The sequence below is a fragment of the Phodopus roborovskii genome, unplaced genomic scaffold (genome assembly GCF_943737965.1).
Source record: "Phodopus roborovskii unplaced genomic scaffold, PHOROB, whole genome shotgun sequence".
NCBI classification, from domain to species: Eukaryota; Metazoa; Chordata; class Mammalia; order Rodentia; family Cricetidae; genus Phodopus; species Phodopus roborovskii.
The window spans coordinates 17,180,439-17,196,260 of NW_026126410.1; the positions used below are offsets into that span (position 1 = coordinate 17,180,439).

Sequence of the window (15,822 nt, forward strand, 5' to 3'; positions counted from 1 at the left end):
GTGTCTGTAGTTCCTGATCATTTCCCAGTTTTTTATTTCCAGCATTCCTTCAGTTTGTGTTTTCTTTATTGTCTCTATTTCAGTTTTCAAGACTTGAACTATTTCCTTCAGCTGTTTAGTTGTTTTTTTTTTTTTTTTTTCTTGGCTCTCCATATTTTCTTTAAGAAATTTGTAAATTTCTTTCAATTTTTTGTCTTTTTTTCCATTTCTTTAACAAATTTTCTCACATTGTCCTAGAAGGCCTCTATCATTTTTATGGAGATATTTTTAAGTCATTCTCTTCTGCTTCATCTGCTTTGTTGTGTTCAGGTGTAGTTGGTGTAGAGTCCCTAGATTCTGGTGGTGTCATGCTTGACTTTCTATTGTTAAGTGTTTTCTTGTATTGCTGTCTTTCCATCCTTTCTTCCAGTGGGTGCAGGTGGGGTCTCTCTCTCTCTCTCTCTCTCTCTCTCTCTCTCTCTCTCTCTCTCTATGCTACTCCCCCAGTGGGCTTAGGTGTGTCAGAAGTTTGATGGCTGTAGCTCTGGGTGGCCCAAGCTCTCGAGGAGGTCTCTTCTCAGGCAGGTGCCCAGTGATGGAGGTCAAAGATCAGGCACCAGCAGAAGTCCTCTAGCAGATGCCCGGCAAAGGGGGTCAAAGATCCAGCAGGCAGGGACTCAGAATGGTCCCGCAGGTATAGGCAAATCTTTGACCAGAGCCCGGAACTCTGGCAAAGGACCAGCAATGGGGGTCAGAGATCAGGCAGGCTGGCATTCAAGGTGGTCCAGCATGGGTAGATGGGTGTGCTCAGAGAAGCTCCAGGAAGTTCCCCGAAGGTGGAGGGATTGTTGGATCTTCCCTCTATTCCAGTACTCAAACAGAATGGTGAGACATTGGGCAGGGTATGGCAAATGGTGGGGGAGGGCATGGCACATGGTGGGGGAGGGCAGGATTTTCGTGTGGGGGGGGGAGGAGTGTATTAGAGCACCAGGAGTGCTCTCCTTGGGGACAGGACACGGGGTAGGGGGGGGATGATATTTGGGGCCAATCCAGGAAGTTCCCAGGGAAGGGTGTGGGGGGTATTAAACCTGAACTGGTCCCAGACTCATCTCTAGCAGAGGCCTGGCGATGGGGGGGTCAAAGATCCGGCATGCAGTGACTCATGATGGTCCTCCATGGGTAGGCGTGTCTAGTGTCAAATTATAATTTTTCTTAACTCATACATTTCTCTGTGTCTATTTATCACAGTTGTTCAGCTTCTTCACTTAGATTAGGAATCAGATAAATAGCTACTAATAAGTCAATATTCAGAAATTTAAATAACTATTAAAATATGCTAGTGACAGGTGCAAACTTCCAATATTATTTACTCAGAAATGGCTGACATTTTCTTCCCATACCATCAACTAAAGATAAATGAATCACACAGCTTGAGGATAAATTCAACATGGCATTTGGATTACCTTTTATTATTTAAAAAACAATCTAAAAACTCTGAGACATTCTCTGTTCTAAACCTTTAAGATCACAATTTTCTGAATATTAAAGTACATTTACAAAATATTTTATCACAGAACATCCCACAGTATCCAAATTTAATGCTCTCTGACTTCTGTCTATGGCATGGAGATGGAGCACACAGGTATATCTAAAGAATACAAGGAGGATTAATACTGCATTCCTGGAGGAATGTGTCAAGTAGATTAACTGACAAAGGCCCTGAGATGTTACCTTCATAAATTTAAATTAGAGAGTTTGTGTGCATATGTGTGTGGGTGTGTGCACGAGTGTGCATGAGTGCATGAGTGTATATGTATCTAAGTTAGTTTGGAGAATTCAAAGATCTACAAAACCAATCAGTTCTCTGTGGGACCTATGTCAGAATCAAGACAATAAAAGGAGCTCATGAGAAAGCTAAGTGACAGATGGGGAACAATGGCTCAGGAACAAGGTCATGAAAGTGAAAGAGAACTTGTTGCAATTGCAAACCCATTTGCCTTTTCTTGTGTGTAAAGCAAACAGGATGTATGAATTTCATTTCAGTGATTCAGTAATCATGACAAGGAAGATTAGAAGGATAAATTCAATCTTGAGATCATTTTCTTTATTGGTCCTGATCACATGTCAATGGTACTTTGTAATTATAAGCAAATGATAAACATGCCACAGGATTTATAATTGCTTGACACTAAGAACTTCCACAAATAAATAACTAAATAAATGCCTCTTGTTATCTAATGGCAGGAATTACTGTAAATTGGCAAATCAATTCCATGGAGAAGTTTTTATAATGAAAGAAAATATCTTTGATTGGCCTACTGTTATTATTTTAAGCACAGTTTTTTGTATTAATTTACAAGAAATTCCATTATTTATTCAGTATGTAAAATGCATTTGGACTCATTTTAGTCCACAACTGGCCAAGTACAAGGTCAGGAGTGTAGTTAATATTCTTACTTCTTTTTCCATTTTATCAACTCTCTTTTACTTTCCTAAATGTATGGGGTAAGAATTCACACTCTATCCCCCTGGACATAGAACTTCTTTGTTCATTGAGACAATCTCTGTAGGCTTAGAACAAAAAGAACTGGTGTATTGGTTTTCTTGCGGCTATAACAAAAAATACCTCCTAAAAGCACCTTAAGGAATGGAGAGCTTATTTTGACTCATAGTTTAAGGGTGAATGACAATGAAGAAATAGGAGTGAGCTCTGCCTCAGCTGTGGCAGGAAGAATATAGAGAAGCTGGTCCCTGGCATCCACAGTCAGAAAACAGACAAAAGTGCTGATACTGCAGTCTTCTCTCTCTTTCTCTCTCTCTCTCTCTCTCTCTCTCTCTCTCTCTGTCTCTCTCTCTGTGTCTCTCTGTATCTCTCTCTCTCTCTCTCTCTGTTTAGAGCCCCTAGACTATGACATGCTACTGCCCACATTCCACATTCTGGGTAGACCCTCTCATACCTGCCAACTGTCTCTACAAACATCCTCTGAGGTGGTTTTCAAATGCTGTCCATTGACAAGATTAACTGTCACAGATGGTAAAATTAAAGACAAAATATCTAGTACTTATGAGGTGCAGTACATCACACTTCATGAATCATTACTTAGATTGCTGGGGTAGAAAGTCTATCCTCGCTGGTTCGGTAAGTTTAGTTCATAGTCGATAATTATGTGAATTTTGAAGTAATGATTTGAAGGAAATTATTTACTATTTTGCCATTAGTTTTGATCAACTAATATGTTCTCTGTCCTACACCAGGTCTTTCAAAGGAGCTCACAACATATGGATATTTAGTAAATATTTCATTGTAGTGCCTTTGACTCATTAGAGGGGAGAGGGAGTGCTTTTCAGAAAGGAAAGAAGTTAGTTGTATGAAAGACTGGAAATTAACCACATTCTGTCTTGTTGCTCTTTCAGGGTCCCACGATTCGTTCAGCTTCTACATTGATGAAGCCTCTCCAGTAGGCCCTGAGCAACCAGAAACTGTCCAAAACTTTGTGTCTGTGTTTGGAACTGTAGCCAAGAAGCTGATGAGGAAATGGTTAGCCACTCAAACAATGAGTTTCACTGGTCAGCTAGGAGCTGGAATCCGCTACTTTGACCTCCGAATTTCCACCAAGCCCAGAGACCCAGACAATGAACTGTATTTTGCTCATGGCTTATTCAGTGCCAAAGTCAATGAGGGTCTTGAAGAGATCAATGCATTTCTCACAGACCACCACAAAGAGGTAGTATTCTTGGACTTTAACCATTTTTATGGCATGCAGAAATATCACCATGAAAAACTGGTCCAAATGCTGAAAGACATCTATGGAAACAAAATGTGCCCAGCCATTTTTGCCCAGGAAGTGAGTCTAAAGTACCTGTGGGAGAAGGACTATCAAGTATTGGTCTTCTACCATAGTCCAGTGGCATTAGAAGTGCCCTTTCTCTGGCCTGGGCAGATGATGCCAGCACCCTGGGCAAACACAACAGACCCTGAGAAATTGATCCAGTTTCTTCAGGCATCCATCACTGAGAGAAGAAAGAAGGGCTCGTTTTTTATATCTCAGGTGGTGCTGACTCCCAAAGCAAGCACTGTGGTCAAGGGTGTGGCAAGCGGCCTCAGAGAAACAATCACAGAAAGGTAAGTGCCCTTCAGAAAGCAAGCAGAATTGTCTAGTAGTCTAAACTCAACTCATGCAACACAAAAATAATGAAGCTGAAATTCTTACCAATGTGCATTAGTTTGCTAGGGTAACACAGTATCACAACTGAGTGACTTAAGATAATATTCTTCCCAAGGTTCTGATAGTGACTGACAGTTCTTGTCCCTTAGTTTATAGATACATCACCAATGGCAACTTCTTTACATGGTCTTTCTTTCATGTCTCATTTCTTATTTGGATAAAATGGTACTGGATTAGGATCTGCCTTGATTAATTCATTTGAACTTGATAAGTTCTGTAAGTACCCTTTTCCCAAATAAGATCATATTCATAGAACTTTAATATATATTAAATATATGTTTACATAAATTTATTATATAGTTCATATATTCTTCTGTGATACATATCTATGTATAATAATATATATTCTGAGTCCAGTGGCAAGGCTAGTCCTTTGATTATGAACCTGTGTAGTACTGCATGTATTAGAAGGCTCTTGCTTTGTTATGTATTGTCTTTTTATATACTGAATACCATTTGATATATAGCAAACATGAGAACTAAATATTATCTTACAGATTAAAAAAATAGGTCTAGGAAAATATAATACTACTTCTTAGGCTTTTTTATCAGTAAATGATGAAGCCAATGCTGAGACCCCATTCTCAAGCCACATCTTATACTCTATACATTATACATCCTGCCAATTTAGGAAGGATTGTTTTCCAGTGAGAAATCATGTAATTGATCAAGACTGGCTAAGAGTATAGGGCCATGATCAATGGTATAATTTGAGATATCATCAAAGATCTCAGTAACAGCATCCAGAAAACAGCATCCAGAATAAGGATAACAACATCCAGAACCATGCATATTATTTACTTCAGTTAAAATATTAAATAATTTTAACAAAGGAAAAGAATACCCACATCCTTTCTATACTATGTATCTTAATCTTTTAATTGATAGTTTGAATTGTGCTAATGAGATGGGATGGATGATTTGGTTTAGACTCAAAGTCTGGTGCAGAAAGAGAAGAAAATGAGAGGGAAAACTTTGAAGTAAAAATAGTGTAGGTGTGGTCATTCTGTGTGGACAATGACAGTGGGAGACTTTAGAAGACAAAGATATAGTTGAGCCAGATATTTCTGGCTAGGCTGCAGATAACTTTATCTCATGAGTGGTAGAGAGCTAGCTGCTGATGTCTGACAGTTAAGTGGTCAGAAGTACCTTTTAGATAATAATTGATGCAAACTTCAAGATAGAATAAGGGTAAGTGGTTTAACAAGCTACTCCACATTAACTGATGAAGTAAGGGAAACTAGGAAGAGAATGATATAAGAAGAAAGGATAGGATCGTAGAATGACTGGTTAACTCTGTGCTAAGAATGAGAAGAAAAGAGGGTTATCAATTAACAAGCAGAATGGAAGACCATTCACCAAGGCACAAACAAAAACAATCATGGGTAGTAAAGAGGGACTATGTAGTTAATAGTCATGCAAAGTTTAAAGGCCATTTAAAGCATTCAAATAGATGTAGCCACTTGAGCATTAAAATTACAAGCCAACTAATTAGAGTTATTGGCATTCAGGGATAGGGACAGACACAGATCAACAGAGTAGAAGTAATCTTCCTTACAAAACATAACTTTCTTTTCTTTTTCGCAATTTTGCTATTTATTATTATTATTTTTTATTATTTTACATATCAATCACAATTCCCTCTCCCTCCTATCCCATTCCCCACCTACTCCCCAGGGAGGATGAGACCTTCCTAGAGGGATCATCAGTTTCTGTCAAGTCATTTTGGGTAGGGTCTAAGCTCTCCCTCCTGTCTCTAGGCCAAGGGAGTATCCCTCCATGGGAAATGCACTCCTTTCATGCACCAATGATACACCCTTGTTCCACTGTCAGAGGTCCAATAGACTTCCCAGGCTTTCTAGATGAGACCCATGTTCAGCGTGTCTGGGTTGGTCCTACCCTGGTTTCCAACTATCAGTCTGGGGTCCATGGGTACCCCCTTGTTCTGGTCAGCTGTCTCTGTGGGTTTCTGCAGCCTGGTATTGAACCCTTTGCTCATCACTCCTCCCTCTCTGCAATTGGATTCCAGGAGTTCAGCTCAGTGTTTAGCTATAGGTATCTGCTTCTGTTTCCATCAGCTACTAGATGAGGGCTCTAGGATGGCATATAAGGTAGTTATCAATCTCATTATCAGGAAGGGCATTTAAGGTAGCCTGCCCACTATTGCATAGATTGTTAGAAGAGTTCCCTAGTTCCAGTTTTCTTTTCAAACCTATAATGGCTCCCTATTTTAGGGTATCTCTTTTCTTGCTCTCCTCTATCCTTCCCTGACTCAATCTTCCTGGTCCCACATGTTCTCCTCTCCCCTCCTCTTTTCCCCTCACTGCCCCCTCTGCTCCCAATATGCTCAGGAGATCTTGTCTTTTTCCCCTTCTGTGGGGGACAATCTATGTCTCTTTTAGGGTTCTCCTTGTTTCCTAGCTTCTCTAGCAGTGTGAATTGTAGGATGGTGATTCTTTGCTCTGTCTAAAATCCACGTATGAGTGAATATAATACTATGTTCATCTTTTTGTGATTGGGTTACCTCGCTCAGGATTGTTTATTCTAGTTCCATCCATTTGCCTGAGAATTTCAAGATTCCGTTGTTGTTTTTTCCACTGAGTACTCCATTGTGTAGATATAACACATTTTCTTTATCTACTCTTCAGTTGTGGGGCATCTAGGTTGTTTCCAGGTTCTAGCTATTACAAAAACTGTGGCTATGAACATAGTTGAACACATGTCCTTTTGTCATGGATGTGCATCTTTTGGGTATATGCCTAGAAGTGAAATTGCTGGGTACTGTGGTAGACTGATACCCATTTTCCTGAGGAACAGCCATACTGATCTCCAAAATGGCTATACAAGTTTGCACTCCCACCAGCAATGTTCCCCTCTCTCCACATCCTCTCCAGCATCAACTATCATTGGTGTTTCCAATTTTACCCATTCTAACAGGAGTAAGGAGGTATCTTGGACTGGCCTTGATTTTCATTTCCCTGATGGCTAAAGATGTTGCCTACTTTCTTAAGTCTTTCAGTCTTCTGAAATCCTGTATTGAGAATTCTCTATTCATTCTGTACTCCAGTTTTTAATTGATTATTTGGTGTTTTGGTGATTAGCTTCTTGAGTTCCTTGTATGTTTTGGAGATCAGCCCACTATCAGATTTAGGACTGGTGAAGATCTTTTCCCATTCTGTGGGCTGCCGTTTTGTCTTGTTGACTCTGTCCTTTGCCTTTCAGAAGCTTCTCAGTTTCAGGGGGCCCCATTTATTAATTGTTGATCTCACTCTCTGCACTACTGGTGTTATGTTCAGGAAGCAGTCTAGTCTTCTGTACCAATTTGACCTCCTACTTTTTCTTCTAAAAGATTCAGTGTGGCTGGATTTATGTTGAGGTCTTGATCTATGTGGACTTAAGTTTTCTGCATGGCCATAGATACAGATCTATCTGCAGTCCTCTATATACCATCATCCAGTTGTGCCAGCACCATTTGATGAAGATGCTTTCCTCCTTCCATTTAATAAATTTAGCTGTTTTGTCAAAAATAAGGTGTTCGTAGGTGTGTGAGTTAATATCAGGAGTTTTTATTTGATTCTATTGGTCTACCTGTCTATTTTTGTACCAATACCAAACTGTTTTCAGAACTACAGCTCTTTAGCAGGGCTTGAAGTCAGGTATGGTGATGCCTCCTGAAGTTCCTTTATTGTATAGGGTTGTTTTGGCTAACCTGACTCTTTTCTTTTTTTCATATAAAGTTGAGTTTTATCCTTTTAAGGTCAGTGAAAAATTGTTCTGAGATTTTGATGGGTATTGAATTGTATCTGTAGATTGCTTTTGGCAAGACTGCCATTTTTACGATGTTCATCTTACCTATCCAAGAGCATGGGAGAGCTTTCCATTTCTGATATCTTCTTTAATTTCTTTCTTTACAGACACAAAGTTCTGGCTATATAGGCCTTTCAATTGTTTGGTAAGCATTATCCCAGGATATTTTATGATGTTTGTGGCTAATGTAAAGGATGATGTTTCTCTGATTTCTTTCTCAGCCCCTTTATTATCTGTATATAGTAGGGCTACAGATTTTTTTAAAATTAATCTTGTATCCTGCCACTTTGCTGAAGGTGTTTATCAGCTGTAGGAGTTCCCTGGTAGAGTTTTTCGGGTCACTTATGTAAACTATCATATCATCTGCAAATAGTGAGTTTCACTTCTTCATTTCTAATTTGTATCCTTTTTATCTCCTTTTATTTTCTTATTGCTCTAGCTACAATGTCAAGTACAATATTGAAGAGATATGGAGAGAGTGGGCAGCCTTGTCTTGTTCCTGGTTTTAGAGGAATCACATTAAGTTTCTCTCCATTCAGTTTGATGTTGGCTATTGGTTTATGGTCTATTGTTCCTGTTCCTGTTATCTCTGATCTCTCCATGACCTCTCCATGATCTCTCAAGACCATCATGAAAGAGTGTTGGATTTTGTCAAAGGTTATTTTTTGCTTTTTTTTTTTTTCTTAGCATCTAGTGAGATAATCATGTGATTTTTCTTTTTCATTTTGTTTATATGGTGGATAACATTGATAGATTTTCATATGTTGAACCACCCTTGCTTTGCTGGGATGCAGCCTACAGCCTACTTGGTCATGGTGGATGATTTCTCTGATGTGTTCTTGGATTCAATTTGCCAATATTTTGAGTATTTTTGCATCAATATTCATGAGGGATATTGGTCTGTCATTCTATTTCTTAGTTGTATTCTTTGTGTGGCTTGGGTACAAAGGTAATTGTAGCCTTATAAAAAGTTTGGCAATGGACCTTATGCTTATATTGTGTGGAACAATTTGAGGAGTATTGGTATTAGCTCTTCTTTTAATTAATTTCTGGTAGAATTCTTCACTGAAGCCATCTGGCCCTTGCCTTTTTTTTGGGGGGGGGAGGCTTTGATGACTTCTATTTCATTAGGGGTTACAGGTCTATATAAATTGCTTATTTGTTCTTGATTTAATTTTGGTAAGTGATACCTATCCAGAAATTTGTGCATTTCCTTTAAATTTTCAACTTTTGTGGAGTACGGGTTTTCAAAGAATGACCTGAAGAGTCTCTGGATTTCCTCAGTGTCCATTGTTATGTCCCCCTTTCATTTCTGATTTTGCTGATTCGCATATTCTTTCTCTTCTTTTTGGTTAGTATGGATAAACATTAGTCTATCTTGTTGATTTTGTTTAAGAACCAACGCTTTGTTACATTGATTTTTTTTATTGTTTTCCTAGTTTCTACTTTATTGATTTCACCCCTCTATTCCTCTGGGGTCAGTTTACTTCTTTTTGTTCTACAGCTTTCAGTTGTGCTGTTAATTCTCTAATGCGACTATCCTGTTTTTTTCATATGGGCACTTAGTGCAATGAACTTTCTTCTTAGCTCTGCTTTGAAAGTGTCCCATAAGTTTGGGTATGTTGTGTCTTCATTTTGATAGAATTCTAGGTATTTTTTAATTTATGTCTTTATTTCTTCCTTGACCCTGGAATGGTGCAATTGGCCATTGTCCAGTTTACATGAGTTTGTAGAGTTTCTGTGATTTGTATTGTTGCTGAATTCCAACTTTAAAGCATGGTGGTCTGATAAGATACAGTGTGCTATTCCATTTTTTTTTTTTTTTTTTTTTTTTTGGTGTCTGTTGAGGTTTGTTATGTTGCAGTATATGTGGTTGATTTTAGAGAAGGTTCCATGTGGAGCTGAGAAGGAGGTATATTCTTCCAATTTTTTGTTTGGTTTTTCTTCCATTTCTTTAAGGGATTTTCTCATATCATCTTTGAGGGCCTCTATCATTTTTATGAAGTTATTTTTTAGGTCACTCTCTTCTTCATCTGCTTTTGTGTGTTCAGGTCTAGTTTGTGTAAAGTCCCTAGATTATAGTGGTGTCACACTGGTCTTTCTGTTGCGTGTTTTCTGGTATTGCAGTCTTGCCATTGCTTCTTCCAATGGGTGCAGGTCTCTCTCTCTCTCTCTCTCTCTCTCTCTCTCTCTCTCTCTCTCTCTCTCTCTTCCTCCTCCTCCTCTTCCTCCTCTCTCTGTGGGTGTAGGTGAGTCAGGAGTTCAATGTCAGTAACTCTGAATGATCCAAACTCTCTTGGATGTCTCTCAGGCAGAGGCCAATAATTTGGGAAAGGCAGGATCCAGATGGTCTCAAGAAGGCAAATGAATGGGCCCAAGTGTACAGATGGTCCTACATGGAGGGGTCCTATATGCAGAGCCAATCCAGAAAGTTTCAAGAACCTGAGCTCTGGCCAAGCACTCACTCCAACCAGTGGGCCCAGCAGTGCCAAGGATAAGGGGAAGGCAGGGTCCAGATGGACCAGTAAGACAGTAAGGAACTACTCAGGCCATCAGTAGAGGGGGCTCAAGATGCTGAGCTGACCCAGGGAGTTTCAAGGAAAAGATGTGGGGGCATTTGGCCTGGGCTGGTCCCAGACTCACCTGAGGCAGAAGGCAGGCAAAGGAGCCCAAGGGTCAGGTGAGGGCAGGCGCTAGATGGTCCTAGGTGGGTAGGGGGCAGGTCCAGCATTTACAGAGCTGACCCCAAAAGTTCCAAGGAGAGGGTGGAGCTAGGAATCCTAGCTCTGGCCAATAACTCACTCACCAGAATCATAATGTTGTTGTGTTGTTCACATCCTAGCTGGGATCTCCGTGTGCTTTGATATTTAAATGCAATTGCAAAGCATCTGTTTTATACCTACAGTAATGCAAGCCCTTCCCTACTGCTTCCTGGAATGTCAACATTTCTTCTCATAATATTTGAGTCCTCACTACTGTTTCAGTGTTTGATATGTCACTGATCTCACATGACCTACCCATGTATTCCATTGCTCCAGGCTGAGTTTCTTCAGTGATTTTTAGAATATAAGAGAAAGTATATAATCACTATAATACACATAATTGAAAAAGTAACTTCATCATTTTGTCTGTAATTTTAAGGCTTCCCCTGGGGTTTCTCTCCTGAAGACATATACATGACTTTGTATCTGAACTAAACACCTTCTGGTGAGATCCACTCTTCCTCCCATCCCTCCTGCTCTCACCACTTTCCTTCCCTTAAATTCCAACTGCCTCTGAAAGCCCACATTCTTCTCCAGATGATGAAGGCTAATCTTACTGAGTTCTATCAAAATATTCACCAAATCAAGTAAGGGTTTTTATCTAATAGCACTATGTTCCATCATCACTAATTTATCTGATAAATGATTACTTACCCTTCATCAAATTAGCAAGCAAGGGATTCATGTACATATAAGAATGTGCTATTTTAATAATTGAATCCCATAAAGTCTCCATATTTTGAAGAAACCCTGGGATCCCACTGGAAATGGATGAATTGATCCCATTTATTGCCATTCTGACTCCATCTTGGAAGGAAAAAGTTGTATTTTTAACTTTTATATTTTAAGTATGACATGAGTATTCCTGTGATCTCCTCCAGTTTGCAAGAGCATATCCATTTCATATACAATTCTCTACTTAGGAAAACATTTACCTCTACTACAAGACTGTTTGCCTTTCAGCCAAGTGCCATTCCATGGTTTCCCATGTTGAAAAACCCACGAACTGCCACAGAATGAATGGTCTTAATTTACCTTTTCATGGCATTTGGTGTACTTTGGATGCATCTAAGTCATACTCAAAATGCTTTCTGGCTATTTATGTTCTAACATTCTGCTATAAAGAAGGGATTGTAGAGGTTAAAAACAAAGTCAAATGTTAGGAAAGTACCGAAAACTTTAAAATGTAAAATTGTTTTTGACATTGTGATAAGAGTCACAATGTACATTACCATATAAAAGACACTTTATAAATATTTCATTGAAGAATCACATTTAACTAGTATTGTTTTGCACATACTTTTTTATATGCTTATTAAAAATCCATGAAATTAATTGTGAAAAACTGTCTTCTGCCATGTGTTCTAACTCAGTATCTCTCACTTGCTTGAAGCTTATATATCTGCAACAGTAGAGCTATACCACAAGAAAGATAAAGATAATCATGGGGAAAGGCAGGAAGAGAGATAGGAAGACCCTAGAGGTGTGAATTTTTCTTTTTGAAGTCTTTACACAGCCCTGAGTGCCATTTGTTCAGGCCCTTCCTCACCTCTAACACCCTTACTTAAACAGAAATTATAACCTTAGTGAATTCTAACTTTGCTTCAGAAGAAGAAAGAAAAGTATAAAACAGATTTAGAACAGAGGATCTTATAGGTAGAATCAATTTTGCCCCTAAGATTGCAGAATGATTTGTCAACGATTTAAAATCTATCTGCCTTGTAACCTGGCCATCATATTAATGTTATGAGCATTCTCCAGAAGTACTTCATCTTACACATAATAGAATCACCTGCCTTTTACACATTTCAGTGTTGTATTGAATGTGGTGTTTAATGTGAAATCTGGGTTTTTACTTTGTTACCTTCAGCACAGGAAAGAAACATTCTAACTTTGTGGTCAGATATGAGAGGAAAAAGTCACTTTCTGGCCTGACTACTAGCCAGCAACGGCATTTTTCTCTCTCTAAAAGAGGCAGAGAAGGGACATTTTGTTCTTTTCTTCAGATCAAGTGAAGAAGCATAAATATAGACTTATTTTTTTTAAATATTCTATTATGCCAAGAATCTTCATCGCAAAAGTTCCACGTTGGAACCAAACAATGTAATAAATTTTTCTGTAACCAAGGAAAAAGTTACCATGCAATCATCAGACATGGAACTTAAGCATCCACTTCTGAAAACTGGAAGTTTGAACTGAATCCTGCATCTGAATAGCTCTTTTCTCTACAGCAATCCTTTCTAACATCTTGGTTAATGAAATCCCAAGCATCTGGGCAGAGAAGCTAGTGGCTTTCTGGGAAAACTAAACTGATCTTGGACCAAAGAGCCTCAGCTTTCACTCTGGCCATCAATTTTACATATTACAGATGTGTTTTCTGCACTTTGGCAATGCCAAAAGACACAGATTTTTATTTATTTCTTAAAGACCTATTTTTAATGTATTTTCAAACACCAGCTTTTACACCTCACCCCCACGAAATTCACACATTCTTAAAAAGGAGGTGTGCATCTTGAGTCAACTCTGTTCCTAATATGTGGAAGTTTATTAAACTATTGCTTTTTGTTTTGGGTTTTTTTTTTCTAAAGCAAGTATTACTTGTCAGATTTTAGGAGACAACATATCTCTATAAGTAAATTAATATTGTCCAACACACTGTATGATTATAATAATCATATCAAGATATTGTCTTAAAGGAACCTCTCCCTCTATTGGGTGATACATTAAACTGTTTTACATGTATTATGTGATTTGATATTCATAAAATCTCAAATGTAGGCACTACTGCTATTTCTTCTTTTAAAAACTTCTAGAACTAAATATTAGAAGTGTTAGACAACCTCCCCTCATAGCACCACTAAGAAAGTGTAGATCTAAGACTTAAGCCCAAGGTTCCTGTTTACATTCCAGAGTCTGCTCTGAACACTGTATGTCAAGCATGTGGTACCAGGGAGCCTTGCAGCCACCACAATGTATTACCTACCTGCTCTGTGATGTTCTAAAATTTGGCTGCAATTTTGTTTAGATTTCATTAAATGGTAATATCCAAACCAAATTAGGCAGTATAATCAAGTGAACAAAGTTCAATTTAGTCTTTATGTATTGAGGGCTCTGAAGAACAAAGTTCATTTAAGTAATGTGAGGTATATTAGAATTGGTAAGATACCATTGTTACCATCACATATCAAATAAGTCTGAAATAGAAAATATGCATGACTTAAGTACAAATTGCATAATAGTAAGAGAGTTAGGGATCAAAACATGTACATTTATAGGAATGATGCCTGATACCTGGAAATGTTTTGATTGGCTTTAAAGACAGGTTGCCATTGTGACAGGCAGAGACATTTAGGGGGTGGCTACCCAGACTGAGGAAATAAAAAGCACAAAGCACAGACATAAAATATCTTGGAGATAAAACTAGAGTTGATCACCATAGAGCGATTTCAATGGAACACAAAACATAAGAGAATGGGTTACCTACAATTATTGGACCATCTAAGTTTGTTTATTGGTGCTTAGGGGAGTTAGATTCCTATACTTACATGCATATGGGGGAGGTAGGGATGCTTGAATATTGAATTTCAAGAAGAAGGCTCATGACCTTGAGAAACAAAGTTTGGTCTTATACAACTGATAAGACTAAGAGAAAATTACATCTTAAGAAGGGAGAGAAAGGGTTTGAAATTGCAAATTTTCTAATGCTTTAAGAAGTAGGGAGTCAAAGATCATCAAAAAATATCTGTCTAAAATTTAGTCACAGTGTAAGGAGGGCTAATGTCATCTTGGAATAACTTTACAGATAACATTAGTGTGCTAAGTAATTATGCTTTATACATCAATAAAATCTTTGAGAAAAATAAACTCACAATAAGGTGAAAAACAAAGAATATAGAAGATGGTTCTAGGGAACCTGAAGGGAAGACTTTATGACTAAGTTTAATTGGTGTTGTATTAAAAGGAAATTGAATGATCAGATGAGAACTGAACCCCAGGGGTGAAAATAACTCAGAATGTAGGTTGGTTGAAGAAGGGGACAAAACTGAAGCTACACTTACCTCTACCAATTCAATGGTGGGAATAAGTAAGTGCTGGGAAGAAAAATCTGAGAAAGAGATGTTAACAGAGTGACTTCAGTCCTGCTAGCAGTGCTGCCCATTGGAATCCTAGGAAATCCTCACAGCATCATTCTAGGTAAACAGCATCCTTTAGAGATATAAAATTGGCAGCTCTGTTCACTAAATCCCAGTTGACAGTTAGCTCCTTAACGGTGATATAGAAAATTCAGGTCCTGTTATATGTTACCACATTAGCTAACTGGGCAAACATGGGGAAGGCAACTGCAGTTACTGAGCTGTTGTAATGTGCCAGGGACATGTTGTAAGCTCTCCATATGCATTGTGTCCATCCACTCCTTATAACATACTAACTCAGGTATAAATAGCTGGAAACACTGATACATATTTATAATCACAGCATTTGGAAAGCAGAGTAAGGACATCATTAATCTGTGGCCAGCCTGGGATAAATATTGAGAACTTAATCTAAAAAATCAATAAGAAAATGAACACAGAAAATAAAAGTTAAAGGCAAAAGAAAAAAAAGGAAAATTAGGAAATAGAAAGTATGTAATAGTGAATCAATCAGAGATGAAAATTTGAGACTAGGTTTCTAGTACTTAACTCAAAAATCTTCATAGCAAATATCTCATAATTAGGGCATGAGAGATGATTCAGTTGTTGAAAGCATTAGCTGATTTTCCATAGAACTTGAGTTTGATTCTCAGCATCAACAACAATTCACAACCCTCTGTAATTCCAGTTACAGGGAATCTTGGTAGCCTCTCCTTACCACCATGGTCACTGCAGGCATGTGGTGCACACATACACATGTAGGCATCCCATCACCATAAATATAAAGCAAAATTAAGCAATTCTTTAAAATGTGATAACTAATAAACTAGGATTATTATATGAGTCTATTTTACCTTCATTTTCATACATATTCTTGTAAATCTGTACAACTTACCACTAGGTGTATGACAATAC

The 15,822-nt window shown here is 38.2% G+C and overlaps 1 protein-coding gene across 1 annotated transcript in view; it reads left to right on the forward strand.

Moving 5' to 3' along the window:
- The first annotated feature begins 776 nt into the window (after positions 1-776).
- The window catches only part of Plcxd3 (phosphatidylinositol specific phospholipase C X domain containing 3), a 61,535-nt gene continuing 46,489 nt past the window's right edge, over positions 777-15,822 (forward strand). Inside the window, exons 1-2 of the mRNA XM_051182685.1 lie at positions 777-864; positions 3,394-4,102. Of these exons, the coding sequence (XP_051038642.1) occupies positions 777-864; positions 3,394-4,102 (797 nt within the window). The remainder of the gene's footprint in view (positions 865-3,393; positions 4,103-15,822) is intronic.